Source organism: Zophobas morio, unplaced genomic scaffold, assembly GCF_036711695.1.
Source record: "Zophobas morio isolate AGI-343-1 ecotype UQ-CSIRO unplaced genomic scaffold, CSIRO_AGI_Zmor_V1 ptg000011l, whole genome shotgun sequence".
Classification (NCBI taxonomy): domain Eukaryota; kingdom Metazoa; phylum Arthropoda; class Insecta; order Coleoptera; family Tenebrionidae; genus Zophobas; species Zophobas morio.
In genome coordinates, this window is record NW_026972116.1 from 8,211,836 (window position 1) to 8,232,185 (window position 20,350).

Here is a 20,350-nt window from a genome sequence, read left to right on the forward strand (position 1 = left end):
GAAAAGAGGTTTCTTTTGACATTTGGCATACTTTTTAATGACATAATAATGAATGACTGAACAATGGGAATCACCTCTAAAACAAACTATTCCGTAGTCCAAACGTTCTATATATGTCTACACCAAACTTTATCAAAGACCAACACTTGCAGGCATATTTCACCTTTTTTGAATATCGTTCTTCAATTCTTAGTACTAGACAAGATAAATAACATGAACAGCACGTAGTAGTAGTTCAACGTTGGCACAAAAAAAAGAAATTGGTAACCCGCTTGAGGTCAACGATTCCAATAGTTCCGTGATCTCAACGCTTCTCTTATTGGAACAAAACTTGATAACTTTGCATTTGGATCATTCATACATGACTACCTTAATATTCTCAATACGTGAGTCGAATTTCAGCTGTCTTGTAAGCGAAATATTCTTTAAAGGGCTAATGCGCCTTAGTAATTATCGAACTTATTTCGTAAACTGTTGTCACTAATCAAGTTTGTAAGGCCTTAAAGCTACATATCAAATTTCTCCCATTAATACGTCGTATCTTTCGAAAAATATTTTTTTATTGTGTATTGCTGTTTTTATAATGGAATCTTGAGAACACTAACACAAACAAGCTATTTATAACTTTATTTTTAAACAACAATCAACAACAACTCGTAAATATACACACCCAGTAATGCAAAGTTGAAATTCCGGAATTTCTTATGTAAAACACCCTCGACTTATGATCAGTATAAAGCATATACTTACTACGTGCCATCAAACCATGTAGTATAGAAAACAAAATAACGCACGAAATTTTAGTGCAAATAAAATATATCCTTTTTAAGTAATGAAACATTTCAAAAACATCGGGTGCAGTTTTTGTGCATTTCTTTGCTTAAGGCACGTTTTTTTTTTTGGAACATAGGGAGCGTGGAATAATAAAGTTAGAAATAAATATTTAAGAACGTGCATTTAAAATACAGTTTACTGCATAACTTTCTGAAATGATGTAATCAACATTGTACAATGTAACACTAAATATATAATCAATGTGTTGCTATAATTAATCTGATTCTTTTTAAAGAAACAAGTAGGTGGCATCAGCAGAGAAAGGGAGAATCATAAAAGAAAATTTTCTAGATTTTGTACTGAAGCAACTGTGTACACATTGAGCCATTGTGACACATTATGACGCTAACAACTTGATTGTGGTTAAAACCCGTAATACATAACAAATATAACAGAGGTCAACTTCAACAAACATGTGAACGACGCTACAACTTTCTCTCCTGCGAGACAGAGTGATCACGTGTTACGAAACGTAACGCTGTACTTCGAAGAATTTAGCGTCTTATCTCAAATTAAAAATTTTGATTTTCCGAATTTATTTCTTTTGTGAGAACTCCCATAAGTTAATATAAAGAAATGCATGTGATGTTAAAATAAATATAAAGAAGCGTGCTATGTGTATGTTTCAAATGAGTTTTCCTGTACAAATTTCGCCATAACGTCATCAACATTTTTGCAAGGACATATATATTACAATATCAATTTAGTTAATTAATTAATTTAGTTTAGTTTAATTAGCAGATTGTATTCCCAAACTGGAGTGAGCCGTTTCTGATTTAATCAATAAAATAAATTGACTCGTTCATTAATTTCTTTTGGGACATCATGAAATTTTTGGAGGGAATAAACATATATGTTTTTATTACAAATTTATAATGCTTACGATAACTTTAAAGTGTCTGCAAGATGTCAAGGCATTGCAATTTCTGATTTGATAAATAAAATTACTCAATCATTAATTTTTTGAGTCACCTGTACAAGCAATTTTAAAAAATATAAATGGAATGATTCATACATCACTTATCATATTTTGCATATTTTAGACAGCACTTATTTGGCAGAATTTTTACATGACGTCATCAATTTTGAGAGAGGGTCCTAAATGGATAAATTTTGATTCACGATTTACAATGTTTCCGATAATTTTAAAACCGTCCGATACAAACTACGCACATGCATTTTGCATAGCAAAGAATAAAAATTGTAGTCAGTATATTCGATGCCGCCAAAATATTCGAATCTTACACTTCGTATTTTTTGTTTGTTACTAAAATTCGCGGAAGCGTAAAATGTTTTCCATCAATTAAAAAATGACGAATACGATAAATTCTAATTTAGTACTATCGCAGTTATCCCTGCCCAAAGGATAAAACCTAAGACCTGCATTCAAAACTCATTCAAATAGTAAATTTTATAACAAATTAAGATTTAACGATTAAAAAAATATAAACATAGTGCCGAATTTTTAACACATTACTTCTTTTATTACGCTAAAAAAATAACGCAGTGCAGACCTTGCATTTCAGAGATTCAAGAGTGCACTTGAACACATCATTAAACAAACTAAAAATTTTGGTGTTAAATGAGAAATACAACTCGAATTAAATATAATTGGACATTGTTTTTAACCAATGATTGCACAATTCAGATGTTTTGTTCTTACACAAGTAAAAATTTTGAAGAATTTAATTAAATCGATGTGTTGAAATTAAACGCTTGTTTTAATAAAAGACGTCCAACAAACATTTTTTTTTTATCAATGCTGTCTTCGACAACCGGTGAAGGTATTTTTTTTATATATCTTTAATTGAAAGCGACTTTATCTCGTGACTACGTAATCATTTTAGTTTTTTAACCGAGTGACCAATCTATTCAAATATTACAAATCTGTCATCCACGGATCCACTCTTCCACTCTCGACCAACTCACCTGGTAAACTTCCCTTGGCGCGGCCCACTCCACGAGCGGTTTGGCGTGCTGCCCCACGGCCCCCTGCTGCTCCTCCCCGGCCCGCTCGGTTGGCCGCCGCCCCACGGGCTGGGGGCCCACCGGCCCGGCCACGTGCCACCACCCCACGCCCACGGCCAGCCTGTCAACACACATCATCAATTCGGAATTAAGTTGAAACGCGTATGGTTTATGTGTGAGTGGTCGTCGTATCTAAATGTTTAATATCGACAAAATCACATCGACGAAAAACGAATCGATTTACGTTGGATCCTTTCTACCACTTTTCAAAACGGATGAGTGCCAATGTGTACTGCAGAGAATTGTTTTTCGGTTTTTTGGAAATTAATCGGAAACGCGGTTCCGGCGGCCTTTATCGCCGTCCACCAGCACTTCAGCCCGCTCTGATTATTCCAAAATATGGAAATTATCTCCAGAGTTAGCGAAGTCGCTTATGTACGATCGATTTATTTTTTCCGTGCTCCGGACTGATTGGGTCGCTTGAATTTAAAAACGTTTTGTTGGGATTTAGTTTTGCTAATCCGGAGGTTTTAACGTGCAATTTGTACACCGTACACTACCAGCACTCAACAAGGAATCTGTGCCAAATGCATAAAACACTGTGAGCGGATGGGACTGAAAACGTGACAGAGAATGCAAGCAGTTAAGGGAATCATAACAAATTAATCGCAAACGACTCATTCCACAAATTAAAAACTGATTAACGAGGAAGTCTTGCGAACCCATTACTATTTTCAATAATCCTCAGTGAAAAAAAATATTGATTTTAACACGAAAAAATATACAACCTGTAACAAAAAAAAAATGTATAACTTGAATAAAATAGAATATGTTTTGGGTTTCTTTTAAAAAAAGTAATATGAAAATCGTTTCATATTCAACGTCTTTGGAACAGTTGCAATCAAATTTTGTGAAATGAGAAGTTCCGTTATCCGGTATGTAGTATTATTTTGTAGTTGTATCATACCAAATATTAGAAACAAAACTCTGTAATCTTGTAACTTTAGACACTATTATCAATGCATTAAACTATAAATACAAGATGCGATATTGTTTCCCGTTGAAAGTATTTAACTATTTAGGTAATATGAAGTTATGCGTATAAAAAAATAGTACGTTATTAAATGCTTGATGCTCATCAATACCTATCACGAGAACTTGATTTGCTGAATCTGATCACACAAATTAATTAATCGCATGATTAACTTACCGCCACTTTGATAAAGCACCCTGAAGGGACAGTTTCTATGAGGCAAATTAAAAATCAATGCTATATTAAATATTTAGTGGTGGATAAAGCTGAATTTTGAGAACCTGATTTCTTGTATTTGATCACATCATCAGTTAATTACATGATTAAATTAACAAGGGTTTCATAAACTGACCCTTAATATTTTAAACTGAATTTATATTAGATCCAATTACCTCTCCCTAGCATAATAATACAATTTTACAATCAAATATACACCACGTTTATCGTTATGAGCTGACATTTTACTAATTGCAGTGTTATACTGTTACTATCCTCGACTAATAAATTAACGTATATAAAACCCGTAACTCAAAAACAATATTAGGATTTTTTTTTGACAATTACAAACATTAAATTTATATCAATGGGCGTAATACTTCGAACCCGTCGTTTCTATCACAAACGTTCATTTTGAATTGCTGAATCACTGAAGAGACAACATTTATGAATATTAATGCCGGAAAATATTATCAAACTCAAACTCGGAAAATATTGCCCAATGACTAAAAAATGGCAGCATGTTTATATTTACAGATTCAGCTCAGATTCAAATTCTCAAATTCATCAACAATTACCAAACTGTCTTAAAAAAACATGGTCAGTATTCCTTTTGAAATGAATTTACCTGGGTTTCGTTTTTTGCTACAGGCTGTATAAAATGTTAAAGATTTTCAAAAAATGACAGTACAATTTACCAAACTAAATCATTTAATGTCACATGAGCATTTAAGAATTTAAAACGATTCGTTGGTTAAAGCTTAAAATTTTTGTTGTATGAATAAAAAACTTAAAAATATGCCATCTGAAAATAAATTTAGTGCCAGTTCCCAAATTTGTTTTTTTTTTACCTGCACAGACGAACGTCATCCGCTGCACTAAAGTTCATGCATTATCCACAACAAGGTAGGTAGAATGGGAGAAAGGTAACTTTGTTAGTATCATTACACAGTCAATGAAACAAACAATAATTAGGATGAAACTGCCACGTGTTAGCAACACCAATGAAAAATCCCAGCAGATTTACTTTATTTGTATACGCGATAAATCTGCCGGAATATAAACTACACCTACTGCCTGTAGGCTGATGATCTCTAAAAATGATGAATGCACTTTTTTATTAGGTTAGTATGAATAAATTCATCATAGTACCTCACTGACGCCGATACTTAAAATAGATCAGAACGTAAAAGTAAGGTACTATAAATCTGGGACCATGAAGGAAATGGAGCGACAGGAAATGAAACATTTACTGGTAGAAAGGATTACAACAAACCTGATTCCCACTGCTAACTTCGTAGTACACGCTGGTCGAACTCAACGTGCCTCCTTCATCCAGTTCCTAAGTGTCAACATAAAAGTCAGTACCATTCTATGACAACACTTAGCACTGGTTGTCTTATTATTTTTGATGGTCTATGAAATGAAGCGAGCTGCACCGTGCATCTTGATGTAAATGTATAAAAAAAAAAAAATAAAAATCAGTGCGGCTCGCTTCGCTCCTGCCTTAAATCTATCGATATGCGGAAGCTCTAGAAAAGGGTTATCCAAAAATCAAAGACTGGTATATAATGGAAGCTCGGCTACAGAGCGTGAGGCCGCCGCCTATGGCGGCCAAGCCAAGCAAAGCAAATTAATGTAAATAAAAAAATGTCAACAAAAAACAAAGCAAAAAGCTTCTAATAAGCACTATAAGCATAAAGCAAAGACATAAGCGGATGCAATATATCAACGACACTGCTGTGACACGAAACATGGACAAAGACACAAGCTGCGGTCGTCTAGACACTTGCGTTAAGCTCAACTTAAAAAAAACTGTATTTCATATATGACATAGTAGTGTGAAAGGTTAGTGTCGGCGTGGCGGCGTCTCGTCCCTCGCCCCACTTTTGGATAACCCTGCAACTAAGAGCAGCGCATCATATCTGAGCCAGCCTACGCGCGGGCTGGCGTTCGTGCATCGTCTCCTTGGTCGTCATCATCATGATCATGTCATCTCGACTCGTTCGTTCTCTCTTTTGTGAATTTCTGTCACTTTTCCCGGCGGCGCTGAATTTTGAAGTTGGCTCAGATATGATGGTGATTTGAATGTGGCAAGTGTTCAGGTATTAGTCGACCATGCAAGCGGGCCGGGCAGTTAGGGGTGTTAGGTGCGGCTCGTTAGTGGCATATGCCGACACTGTGCCACAATCAAACTACCGCATAAATATTATAGAGAGAATAAAAAAATAAAAAAAGAAACAACAACGGTAAACAATTTCAATAGGCCACCCACCGGTTGTGGTTGCCTGCCTCTCCCTCGGGATTGCGTCGGCGCCGTCGGATAATCGTAATAGTAATCTTCATACCGGTAATAGTCATCATAATATGGGTCACTGTAGCCGCCTCGATAATCCCCGTACCCGTAATAGTCGTAATCATAATCTATAAAAGACAATAATAGTCCCAATTTAGCCAACTAAATCCAATCGAGATATTGCATGGAGGTTGTACTACTAGAGCATGCCGGGAAAAGAGTCAAGTAACGATTCTCGCCAAAATTTGCTTTGGATTACAGTTACACAACACTACGCTAAAACAGAACTTGGTTTCATCATGATTGACTGTCAATGGAACGTGGCGCGCCACTAATGCGCCCTCTCTACTGTTCACTGTCAACTACCAGACGTTCGAAGAGAAAACAAAAATCAAAGAGTATAGAGGTCAGTCCCTACACCACAGCGTGTACTTACCCGCTGCTCCTGGCTGTAAGCGCAACATTAAACAACACAAGTGATGGACAGACAAAGAGAGAGAAAGAGAAAGACAGGAAATAAAGTCACATGCATGTTAGAGTCGGAGCCGCGTGCAATGCTGTACGATGCCCTTGCCTTGCGGTGCCCCCGGCTGCCTCATGCGCTCGTCCTATCACTCCTACACTACTGGAAACACGCTCACGCGTACCATACACACCAACCCTCTGACAACTAGCACAAATTAGTACCAAAATATTCACTAATACAACACTACAACAACAACGTTAAATTTACAATTACTACATAAACTTTCAGACCTGGAATAAACAATGTTTTAATCGACAACATTATGATTCAGCATTAATTATGTTTATTAATATACATCAGTAGGTGTTCCTCGTCAACTTGCAGTCAGTCTAAACGAAATCACATAAAAACACATCAATATTTTGTGTTAGTGGAATGCTGGAAATTTAATGCTTGTTAAACAGTTTGTGGGAGGGGAGGGGTTAAATTTAGCTATTACTGGTTAAATATGGGCGGCTGTAGTGCAGAACATTAACCATTACAGTTATAATTAATGTTAATAAATAGGAAGATGTGCCTCAAATTATATTTCACGATGAAATATAAGAAATTAAAGCATAAAATATTTTATACTCAAAAAATAAAAGTGAAAACGCCTTTCAACAAAACAGCTTCTTGTAATCGATAGAGAAATTAATTTTAGAAAATTATGTCTCGTAAAAAAAATATGATCACAAGCACAACCTCCCAGATTATTTTCCGTTCGTTAGAAACATGACTTTCAATGAGACAGAACACTCCTCAAAATGTTAATTAATATCAGTCACAAACTGATACATTTGTAATTGGTTCAAAAACGGTATGCTGATAGGTGGCAGGAAGTAACAAAATTAATAAAAATTTTAAATGTACAGATAATAAAAAATGCAAAATTGCCACATAGAAAGCTAAAGCTAATTCTTTACGTTTTTATATAAGCAGTTTTACTTTCCACAATAATTTAAAAATAGAATAATTGAACATGATCTATTTTCATATAAACATCGTATTTAGACAAAATATACTTCAAATCCGTCGTTTTGTTTTTATGTTCAGTTTTATAAAAACCGGTAGTCAATCAAATTTATTTTACTTGAACAAATTTTAGTAAAGACAACTGAATATTTCTTCGTAATACCAAGACTGGGGGTACCATGCTCAAATTCAGAGAAGTATTCGTAACGAGCTAATGAAAAATATGAATCACATTTTAAAATAGTGCTAATTCATTCAATTACTCATTTAATTTATTAAATATTTGCCTGAATACATATAACAAATATCCTGTTACTAATTTCCAAATAATGCCTCCAAGGCCTACATTTTGTTTTCCGTAAAAATAATCTCAAACTGTGATAGCGTACACAGTATGAACGAAGGCACAAAAAATAATGTTATTGTCGCCGTACAATAACACCACAGAGCGCAATAGATATCAATTTTCTTTCCTTAAGTAGATCCGTACTTATTTTAATTAAATCATTTATGTTTGTTACGAAATTATTTTGCATTTTTCATTATCTTATTGCATGAGTTACATGCGTTACTCTATCACCTTCATTTGTATAAGAATTTTTTTATCAAAAGTATGCAATGACCAGAAAAACTGTCACCGGAAAACTTAAAAGTAAGAAAAAAATTTAGGACAATGAGCCACATTCCATCATTTATTAACACGATTTAGAGATTATGTATGTACCACGATATCGTCCGATTAAGATTTTCATACAAGTATTAGCATACTTTCAAGTGTGGAATAGTTACTTGACTAACAAGCAGACTAAGGACCTCATCTTATTAATAAAAATGGAAAAGTAATCTGCTTTGAGTTTAGAGAAGTCCGCACACTTACCATAGTCCCCACGGCCCATAGGTCCTCTCATACCGGCACCGCTCCTCGCCTGTCCAGGCTGACCCCTCAGAGGCATACTACCTGGCATCATTCTGAACACAAAACACGTTTTACGTATAACGTGATACACCACTTCTCCGTCAACTTACCCTCCACGCACTTGCATCATCTGCATCATACGTCTTTCACGCGCTCTCAAAATTTCTTCTTTTTTCTTTTTATCGGACGGAGGTTTGGCTAAAGATACTTCTATATTGGACCCGCCCATTTCTTTCCCATCTAACTCTTCCATGGCCTAGTAAAATCGATTAGTTTCCAATAACGAAACTAGAGAAGGTGGGTAGTTTACCTTAACGGCATTCTCTCGATCTTCGAAATGGATAAAAGCGTAGTCTTTAATTTTCTTCACACGTTCGACTTTTCCGTACGCTTCGAAAGCTTCTTTGAGCTTTTCTTCAGTGATCTCTTGCGTTAAATTTCTCACGTACAACACCTTCACCTTGGACATGGTCTGCTCGTCCGGTTCTTCTTGCGGGTCTGCCCAATCGACGATAATATCGCAACCCCACACCTTGATGCGTCCCGTGCCCAAACGACGTTTGGCTAACGAGGCGGCTTTGTGAGATTCGTACTCCAGGAAACAGAAGCCGCGATTCTTCTTCTTGTCGTCTGGCGAGCTGTAGATTATGACTTCCATGAGGCCGGCTGTACATACACAGAACGTTGTGGTTAAGAAAAGATCGTCCTGTCTGGAGAGGCGCATTGTCTGGATGAGCACCAAAGTCCACTGCACCGCAAGACCATAATACAGAGGAACAACAAGCTTGGACTATACGCACTGGACCTTGTCACCCTCCGTGCTTGTAGCGGCCCTGCCCTACCCATTGCTCAGGCGCAGACTAACGCATTCCAGGGTTTAAGGGTATCTCAACTTACGTGCATGTTTGGAAAACTCTTCCAAGAGATCGTCTCGATCCCGGTTCTTTGGAATATAGCCCACAAATAACCGGTGATTGTTATAAGATATGGTTACGCCAATCTTTTTGCCTTTCCGTATCTCATAATCATTCAGCTGCAAGAACAGTGGAAGGGTAGCCAATTATGCCATGGGCAAAAGGGTGGGACGGGGCAGGAAAGGACTGAGCCCGGCAGCCGGCCGCCACTAGCTACTGATGCACTTTACCTGTTAATTTACCAAACTCTTCCAGTATCTCCTCTTTGCCTTTAGACTTTGGTATGTTGCCCACGAAAAGCCGGAGGTTCGGAACACTAATGTTAATTTTCAGGGTCTTCCCGGGTTTGATTTCGTGATTATCGAGCTGTGGGTCAAGAAATAAATATGCCAGAATTTGATTTAGACACATCAAATCTTAAAATTTTTAGCACGCTATTCACAGTCGGGCTGCTAAATTCCAAATCCAAAATCAAACAAAACAAATAAACGACAAATGGGACACGGCACACTTCCACTATCCCATCGCGGTGTCCTCGTCCGACCTCCTCTCACGGCTTGTCTTTCTTCTAGCGCAGTTTGAAGAAAACTTTTGGTTAGCCGCCCGACAAAGATACTAAACAATATCAATTTAGTTACCAAAATAGACAATTTTGCACAAGGACCATCACAAACAGTATACTCGTCCAGGCATGCTTTTTTCACGTTTCTGTTTTGATTATTTTCAAAATCAACAACTTTCAGGAATTACCGGCATTGCTGCCTGGAACCTGGAATGCTGAACTGTGCTCGAACACCACCGCTACACCCAAACCAAAATAAATGTACACTACACCTGTGATTCCCATTGTATAAATAGGTGTTGGTACGTACCAACTTGCAAATTTAAACTCGTTATTTTTTTGCATTTGTTGAACATTTCTACCGTTTACTGTTATTGTATTTTCAGACTGGCAAAATGAAACGAAATCTTCCAACACCTATTTATACGTGGCGCCTACAACTGAATGGAATTTAGAAAGGTCCGGTCTCAATTTTGCCCCTTTTGCAAAGAGGAGACCTGTAAAGGAAAAAAATTTAAATCCAGCCAAACACACCAGTACTTCTCTAGAGCCAATCGCGACACCCGCGCAATGCGTAGTGTCTTGAGTCATCTCAATTTGGTCGCGTCATGGGCTCTGATGGAGGAGAAAGCTACAGAGGGAGAGAAGTATGCTCCGTGGTCAGAGCCGCTGCAACAAAAGTGAGCACTAAATTGACGGCTGTGACAACAGTTGGCACACATCACTATAATAGAATTGCCAATCAAAAAAAAGTCTGACAGAAAAACGATAGGCCAGAAGACCACCCGGATCTCGTCCTGATGCTCTCTGCCCGGACTGCAGAGGACCACTACAACCTGGTCCCCTGGAACCCGTTAATTTTAGGTTACAAGGTTTAAGAGGGTGCAATTTCAAAAACTGTTCCTGTTTGGTCATACTAGACAAACCAAATCAGTATCCAGAAAATACTACGAATTTCCAAAAATGCTACTAGGGCCTTCAAGACAATCAAATACTAACCAATCACCGATCTCAAAACTGACTTGAACTAATCTTAAGTTTACACATAAATAAAACAAAGTATCAGCTACTCTTACTACTTGAACGCCCCTCTCCATCACCGCAATCAGACATGTCTCTAAGACGGTCGCTTCCGTTAAACATCTAACATCAACCCAACCACCATTTTCACATACCTTTTGGACGGCTAGTTGGGCAGCTTCTCGTGTCGTGAACGTCACGAACGCATACCCCCTATTCGTCCCCGTCATCGGATCCATCATTAACCGTAAATCCCAAATAGTGCCGCATGCTTCAAATAAAGGTATGAGTTCATCCTCATACATGTCCTTCGGGATTTTGCCACAGAAAACTTCACAGCCGGCGCCTGGCGGCGACCCATCCCAACCTGGTGGTGGACCGCCATACTTGCGTTGGCCTTCACCAAGTCGTAATACACACATTAACCAAAGTATAATAAGAGCACATACGTATTTGTTAACTCTAATCAACAATAAAATGATTCATTTTTATTTTATCAAAATATCGAATACAAAAACATGACGTAACTTTTAGTCCTTATGAAATATCCCACCAGGTTGTCATGACAATATTGACAATCACGTAGACTTTGTAAAAGACGATGTATAAATTCAATTTGAACTGAATGTGATATAACGATAAAAAAGAGAACACGGAATAAGAAATTGCTCCTTAAAATTTAAGGAAAACAACTCTTACAAGTAAGCAACAAGTTATAACTTTTTTGACTCAATATTGACGTTAACAGGTTTATTATTGTCAATTTTGATATGGTGTTGAAGTAATACTAACGATAACTACACTTACTTAGAATTAACTTAATATCATATTAGTGCATATCGTCCTATCAAACGATACAGACACCATAATTGTTGGGAAGTGTTGATTGACAAGAAGTGTGAAATCAGTAAGAGCAACTCAATTTTAAATCTTATCTTCAACAATATTTGGCTACTTACTTGGTGTTTAAACTAGTCAAACTTTAATGAATTGTGCAGACAATACGGCAAAATGTAAAATTCAATTGAATATACTATTACAATAATTAATTGTGCCAAGTTGAACGAGATCTGTTCACCAAAATTAGTGGTTTTAATTCTACTTGAATGATAAAATTATGAAAATCCACCAATTTTGCGGTAAGCTTAAAATTTACGTTGCAATTTAGAGCGAAAACTCCAGCTAACCTCAAATACACAACTTGTCGATACTTATACACAATAAAAATGAATCTTCAAAATAAATGAGGCAGCGAAACAATTAATTTTTTTCTCCTAGAAAAATCACCTGTAGTAACGTCCAGTGTATACCCCGTCCTATCCAGAATTTGTTTGATCTTCTCTTCGTCAGGTCCTTTGACGGGCGCTGGAGCCGGCGTTGTCGTGCCTTGACTCGATCCGGCCCGACTCTTTTGACGGTACGTTTTCATAACGCCACACAAATACGCTGATTTGTTCGACACATGTTCCAAATTCGAGTCGAGGAACTGCCCCAAAACGTTAAGGGCACCATCAACGGGAAACTCTTTGAGAGCATCGAGAGCTCTCTCGTCGAGGTCGACATGTGCTAGTTTACCAGTCTTATATATCTCGTCTAATTTTGCCGCCACCTTCTCATCGAGGCCATATTCTAGTAATTTCTGATAGTCTTCGGTTCTCTCGGGTTCCCCTTCAATTTTCATTGGCTCTTCTGATACCTCACCATTTCCTTCGGCCATAGCTGAAAATGCACAGAATGTAATTGCATGTGTGAAAAACTGGTTTCACCTCTTTCGCGCCAAAAGCAACTATAATGCACAATGCCGTCGCGAGGCCTTGGGACGGTAAAAAGCGACTTATATTTAGAAAGATCCGTAAGTACGATGTGCGCCATTTGCATGTTATTTGAATAGGTTGATTTTATCGGCGCAAAAGAAAAAGTCTGAGTCACCTCTAGACCAATTAGGTTTTTGTGCTGTCGTCCAAGTGTAGTCAGTGCATCCTGTTCCAACCGAAATTCTTACTAGTAATGAAAAATTTCCGCAAACCCTCACGCTACATCATACAACGTAGCTATAAATATCGCCAAAGTGTAATAATTGCATCACTTATTCATTATCTCGTGTATGTTGACATGCAATGATTCATATCACTGTTACTGAGGCTTTATCTTACATTTTTACAGGGAATAAATTGGCACACTTGAGTTCGAATCGGGTTATACTCAGAATCGAGACATTTATAGCACATTAAGGAACATTATCCCAAAAACAATAAACAATGTATTGTATTTCAAAACCACTTAACTGCTACAAGCGCACAAATGTTTTGCCGCCAGTTCGTCTGTGATAGTTCCTGAGATATAATCAAAACAATATGCTACCAACAACTAACAAAGTTACACAAAACGGAAACGTCAAACAAGCGATAAAAAAGTAACAAAATAATATATAACACCGCCAAACGATCAACGAAAGTTTGTTTGGACGCCGCATTCGGTTTCAGATTTCGTTTTAACGCAAATGTAACGATTACACTCAAAACGTGCTCTATATAATTAAATCGATCAATAAACCCCGTTAGTTGTTTCACATTTGTGGAAACAAAGCTAGAAGATTCATCCTTAATTTTTAGTACAAACTATGTAAATCGTGCTTGTTTCGGTCATGGTTTGCTTATTTAGCGAGTTGATGAGATTTGATACAGAAAGGTTTGATTCTGAGTGCATAAATGGCGTTCTGCTACTACTGAAAAAAAAATCTTTATCAAATCGAGTGCATTTACAATATAAGTGTGCATTGCTAAGAAAAGTTGTACATATTAAATGTAAATAATCCCGCAACTTCAGAAAAATAAAAGCAATATGAAACTCCGAATTTAATTGTGATCGTTTAGCGTATCCATAACAAATTCGAACAAATCCGTTAAAAAATTAACTTGAGTGAAGTCTTAAATAACAAAGGCTAGAAATGAAACACAACTTAAAAAATGTTCGTCCCACTATTTTTATTTTTAATAGCAAAAAAAAATAAACCAAAAATTGTAAATTACGCAGGCATACTCCGTTTTACGTAATCTCGTAATATCAACAAAAAATGAGGTAATCAAAAATATTTATTTAGTCACTCAAAGACTAAATTACTGATTGAATATTTCTAAATACTTCCGTAATTTTGAATTATTGTATAATTACGTTTAATTCGAAAGAACCTAACCACGAAAATAAACGTGTACAAGAAATGTATGTATCGTTTATTACACTAGGTTATGCAGATTTTTGTTTGTATGAATACACCTTATTTATCTATTTAAGAAGTGGCAGCTCCTTATTTACTTTTCAGCGATAAATATTCCGACAAGGGTCCCAATAAATATCGCAAGTTTCATAAAAATAAAGTAATTCGCAACTGGAAAAACTAAATAAAGCTTTTTAATTTTGCTGCGACCGTGAAATTTTATTTTTATTAACACAAACGTTACAAAAATAATGTTGCAAGCGACATTTTAAATTTTAAAGACTATCCAAACTCCAATCGCCACATTTACATCAGATTATAACGTAGTACGAATGGAATAAGCCACACACTTCATTAACTAACAAAAAGACATTTGGCACAAATTGAGAACTTAATTTAAAAATATGCCATTCATCCTGTATTTACGCAAAACCACGACAAATGTATTTAAAAGGATAGAGTGAAACATGTGATATAATATATATGTAATAATCGTTTTAGGTACAGATTTGATGATTTTTAAATATCAAATTGTTATTTATATGGCATTGCATCTTCACACACATCTTTTATTAGTTTTTTCACCAATCTCACAATGTAAATAGTTTTTAAACTATTTTAAAATGAAAAACACACTAAAATAAAGGCTAAAAGGTTATTCATTTCTATTCATATCAATGTGTGTAGTTAAAGACCAAAATCATTTCATTTACAAATTAGCAGCTTAAATTTTCTCTACTAATAGTAAGTTACCACTCATTTTAACAATTCGTCACGATGCCGAGTTCTAAACTTGATTAATGTTAGAATTCTTTGCTCTTTTCAACACTACAAATAATACCCATTTCACTTCAGAATCAAGTCCTTACCAACTCGACCTTTTTCCGTCGTCACTTTCAATATTCCCAACCGCGAACTCCTTCCTTCGTTTTCCACCTCTGATTATTTTTAAAGAAATAAAATTGTGCCCTAAAAATCAATAAAGCCTCAGAAACCAACCTGCACTCAAAAAATCCCCATTGTCACTTTTCCCTTAAGCAAACCGTCTCCAGCGTGACTTCCCTGACCTTTCCAATCTCAAAACTCCAACTCGAACAAACTTAGTTTTCAATCAACCCTTCAATCGAACGTCAACGCGCGTCCGTCTAATATGACAAAATGCTTCCATGACGACAACCCCCAAATTCGAGCGAAATCCGCGAGGAAAATTCCGCGCTTCCGGTCCCAGCGGCCATTTCGATTTTCCCGCGCAAAAAGCGGCGACTTGCGCACAGTAGCCGCAGGCGACCGGCTTTTGTTAACGGCAAATAAACAGTTGCCGGGCGGAAAAGTACAAAATAAAGCCGTTACGGAAGCACTCCAGCCCAAGGAAATTCGCCAAAAAGCAAACTACACACTACGCCAACTACACAGCATCCACAACTACACGACCATGGTCGTACGACACAACAAAACACTCATTTGTGCACAGATCCAACAGAACGTGCGAATAGGAATATCAGTGATCGAAAGGGGACACACAAGACCGGTCCAGCCTTACCCGTTCGTACGATACAGTAAAACGCGCACAAATTTTACACAAAAACCCTAAAAATAACATAAACTTTATATAATTTAAAATGGCGGCCGAGACTGCAATGGCAACGTCAACGTGACCAGGGTTTACACCACGGCGACGCGCGACTGTTCGGCCTCGACCAATGCGCGCCGCCCGAGATAAAGCTGCGTTCACACTGCACCAGAAGCCGAGTTATCGTTTTATCGTCGCGATGGGTTTTTTTAATATTGATTGGAAAAACGATACCACCATGTAGTGGTTTCAGCCACCCACAACAAAAATGTAGCGTCCTAAATGATTTTTCTGATATGCTTTGTTATAAAAAATAAGACAATTTAATCAGCTTTTAATAGGAAAACGTAGAAATCATGAGTTTTCTCAAACGACAAAACATGAGAAAACTAATTATAGTAGCATTATTAAATACTACTCTTGGTCAATTTCACTCACACTTAATTTAACATAATTGTTATAATTGGCCTCAATAATTACGTTTCTTAATCAACAAATATGCACGTGAGTTTGACATTTCTAAGTTGTCGTCAACCTCTGTGGATATATTATAGAATTATCTTAAGTTTTTTTTTAATTTGGCGTCACAAGCACGAAATACGAATGGTAAACGTAATAATTAGGAATGCAGGCTTATAGAAATGAGTTATGCGAATAAAATGAAACTGCTGGAAGCTTTTTATTTCAAGGAATTACTGATGTAGAAACAATGGCGTAATTCACGATAACTATCAAAACTATTCGAGATATTTTCCAATGAACTCACATGTAGTGTGGAAAATATACTTATAAATTCATAATTTACAAATTAACAATGCGCCAGGAACTCGCAACAGATAAACCATTTAATTCGTTATATTTTTTGGCCGTTTTTGTTGGTTTATCACGTCATTAAATTTTGAACCTTGACACCATATGCATTTTTGTTTTATATAATTTTTCTTTAATTCTTAATAACATTTTAAAAAACTTTTCCAATAAATCCACATGACTACTGGCCGCTCTTAACTTTAAAATGCCACTGGATTTCTGAAGTCTTATAAACATCTTATAGTTAGGACAGGTAAACTTATTTATGACTGTTTAAACCGGTAACAATGACCATAGGCGCGAACCGTCATAAATCAGCTTACACATTTTAACAATGAGATGTTTACCAACTTCATTATTTCTGTGGTTATTGCTTTGAATTCCGAATGGCCAATATTTCTAAATAAAGTGGCATTTTATCTCCTTTTTTGAATAATAAATTTTCCATGCGCATACTACCCACTCTGATTTTAAATAATGATTATCAAAATAATGAAATCTTATAAAGCTTTTTTATATAATATATGATATTTTCCTCCCATGGTTTACGAAAGTTCACAACTTGGGTAGGTTCTATACTTTAAAGTCTGAGTCGTCGACACTCGTGTGGAAAACTTTACATGCATATTTTACTATAAACTTTGATATAATAAAAAGTTGAAAATACATGGTTATAGCTTTTACCAAACATTTTGAATTTTTCTTTTTTTTTTTTCACTAAGATTGGGCCAACTTCTTGGTTTCTAATTTTATTATCTTTTTTACAATTTTTTAAAATAAAAATCATCATTTTTCTTTTCGTTAAAAATTGATTACCTGTTGAGTTATTGTAACAATAACTTGTTGATAACATACAAAATTTGCATCTAAATGATGTAACTAAAATCATACTTTGTCTATAAAACAAAACAAACGGATCAGAATCTTGTTTAAATTTAATATGATACTACAAAAACAACTAAACTTGCTGTTTGTTACATTTTGGAATAATAAAGATCAACGTCCTTATTTCTTGTGAAAGTCAAAGTACTTATGTGGAAAGTTTTTCGTCCCTCCCACTGTTCCATCCCACAGTGAACGCTGAGGGTGGTAAGAAGATTACAAACCGAAGTATTAATATTATATTTTATATTATATGTTAACACTTCGGCTTTTAATCCTCTTACCACCCTCACGCTCACTGTGGGATGGAACAGTGGGAGGGACGCAAAACTTTCCGAGCAAACTGTACATGTGACTCAAGGATTGCATAAACGCAAAAAAATCAAAAAACCTATTGGAAAACTCCGTAAGTACGCAATAAAAATCAAATGAATGACGACTAATTAAGTAAGGGCGAATTCCAGCTATTAAAAATCAATAGAGTCGTGTTGATAATAAAATCATTCACGTGTATTCAATGATTACAAAAAATTACGTTCCAAGCGTACTAGACACACATGTCAAATATCAAACATAACCTAGAAGTATTTTCTCATGAAACATCAATTACACTGGCGAAATTTGTTACGATTTTCAGTTTGCTAATACAATTGAGAAATAAGTCGAAAATAAGTCAAATTATTAAGTCTGCGTTAGTAGACTGAGTGAACTGACCACCTGCAAACAATTTAAAACTACAGATTGTCATTCATAAGGACAAAAATTATCCTAAGTTTCAGACCGTTCTAAATTTTCAACCATGAAAATGCTGAAATTTTGAACACTTTGTTGCTTTCAAATGCGCATAATTATTGTAGGTTCGTAAGTTATAAACAAATTAGTCCAGAAAGCGTGTCATGTTTTTGACACTTCATTTTGACAGTTTATGCAACAGGCGCCACCACATTGTTCAGTTTACGACATTGTGATTTTTGTTCTAAACACTAATTCCGTCAACTAAACAATTTTTCAAGAAAGATTTAAACCAGCACTTAGGTACCGATTGACGTTTATTGTTGCAAAAATAATAATGAATACACCTCAAATATTGAAAATCACTAAATTTCAGTTTTTTTCCGATAATTCTAAACTAACGAAAATATTTTGCAAAAGATTCATTGCTGATACGAAATAAAGCAAATTTTCGCTAATTTAACAAATTGTTAGATTACATATTTAACAAATTTAAAACTTTGGCGCCGCTATCAACTCTCACATCAAACACGCACGAGGTTTTTTCATGTCTAAATTTTTAACAGAGAAAATACCGGTATTTCTTTTAATGTCAGTCGTGGTGTAATTGGTCACTGTTTGTTTTCTCATTAAGAAAACTTAATTGTTACCAGGTGTACTCGGAAAAAGGCTTGCCTTCTTTAAGCCAATTAACAAAAGAACGAGCTTGTTCTTGGGATGCCCAGTAAATGTCAAAGTGTTTGAACTTCAGTTAAAAAAAAAACTTATTAATTGTTATTAATACAGAAAATAGGGGTGCTTCTTGTAATATTGGTCGGGCACTGTTTATTATCTCATTAAAATAAACTTAATTGTTACCAGGTGCATCAGGTATAAGACTTGTCCCGTTTTTAAATCAATTAACAAATGAGAAGTACAATGAAGACGAGCTTGTTTTTGAACCGCCCAGTAAAAGACAAAGTGTTTAAACTTGAGTCATTAAGACAATAAAATGCTGCTAATGAACACGCTATGGGGAGGTCCGATTCGTTTGGCATCACGACGCGCGGTTGCCTAATTCGCGAAAATCAGCCCGCGCTCCTCGCGGAGGCCGGGAGACGTGGTGGAGGCGGCAGTTAGTTTTTTTATTATTATCATTATTATTATTATTATGGGGGGACAAGGAGTGCGGCGGACGCACGGTGTGCGTCCGTTGGTGGCCGAAATGGGGGAATTCGCCTCGAAGGGACGCGCTTCCGTTGCTATGCCGGCCGCCGCCATGTGAGCGACGCTTCAGCTCACAAAACAAAAAAGGTTTCCCGATACGGGCCATATACCGAGTGGCTTCGAACGGTCGTCCACCGCAAGCTTAATCAATTCGGCGACAATAATCTTAAAAATAGGTACCTACCACTCACTTGAACTTATGCAAAATCACTTCACACTTTAACAAACACAACAAACATCGTTTAAAAATAAAGAAACACTATTCCGTTAACAAACTAACTAGGATAATTGCTCGTGATAGTTGAAAACAACGTAAATAAATCAATGTTGAAAACTTAAAACACAAACTTAATTTAGTGGTAATTTGCGAAATAAAAAAATTAATAACGAATTTCGGCTTTTGGTGTAGTACCGACTCCCGCGGTGTAATGCAATGTGCACTCTGCAGATTCCGTTGTTTTGCAAGCCGTCTAGTCGGCGCGTACTTGCTGCATTCAGGTTGCTAGCGAGGCAACGGACATGCGCGCTTCGCGCTCAAATTGCAAACCAGTCTGGCATTTCGTACATTCTTTAAATTGCCTCCTATTCACCGCAATATTAACGACCGCGACATACCTTTCCTGCGACGATTAATCGCCAGACGCCGAAATCGACGCACTCGCGCGATTTTCGCCGACGATTCTTAAACAAACGGCGA

At 36.4% G+C, this 20,350-nt stretch overlaps 1 protein-coding gene across 13 annotated transcripts in view; it reads right to left on the reverse strand.

The window, feature by feature from the left end:
- LOC135126828 (heterogeneous nuclear ribonucleoprotein Q) overlaps positions 1 to 20,350 on the reverse strand; it is a 66,271-nt gene that overhangs the window by 4,254 nt on the left and 41,667 nt on the right. For 3 of the 13 annotated variants that reach the window (XM_064052992.1, XM_064052994.1, XM_064052995.1), the window contains exons 1-10: positions 19,838 to 20,118; positions 12,527 to 12,958; positions 11,395 to 11,636; positions 9,888 to 10,023; positions 9,054 to 9,409; positions 8,854 to 8,999; positions 8,705 to 8,796; positions 6,327 to 6,475; positions 5,328 to 5,393; positions 2,764 to 2,923 (exon numbers count right to left, since the gene is read on the reverse strand). In XM_064052992.1, the coding sequence (XP_063909062.1) occupies positions 2,764 to 2,923; positions 5,328 to 5,393; positions 6,327 to 6,475; positions 8,705 to 8,796; positions 8,854 to 8,999; positions 9,054 to 9,409; positions 9,888 to 10,023; positions 11,395 to 11,636; positions 12,527 to 12,956 (1,777 nt within the window). In that variant the 5' untranslated portion in view covers positions 12,957 to 12,958; positions 19,838 to 20,118. Of the gene's footprint in view, positions 1 to 2,763; positions 2,924 to 5,327; positions 5,394 to 6,326; positions 6,476 to 8,704; positions 8,797 to 8,853; positions 9,000 to 9,053; positions 9,410 to 9,640; positions 9,777 to 9,887; positions 10,024 to 11,394; positions 11,637 to 12,526; positions 12,959 to 15,993; positions 16,132 to 19,837; positions 20,120 to 20,350 lie in introns of those variants that run through there. The other 10 variants (XM_064052998.1, XM_064052999.1, XM_064052996.1 and 7 more) reach the window with 8 other exon arrangements.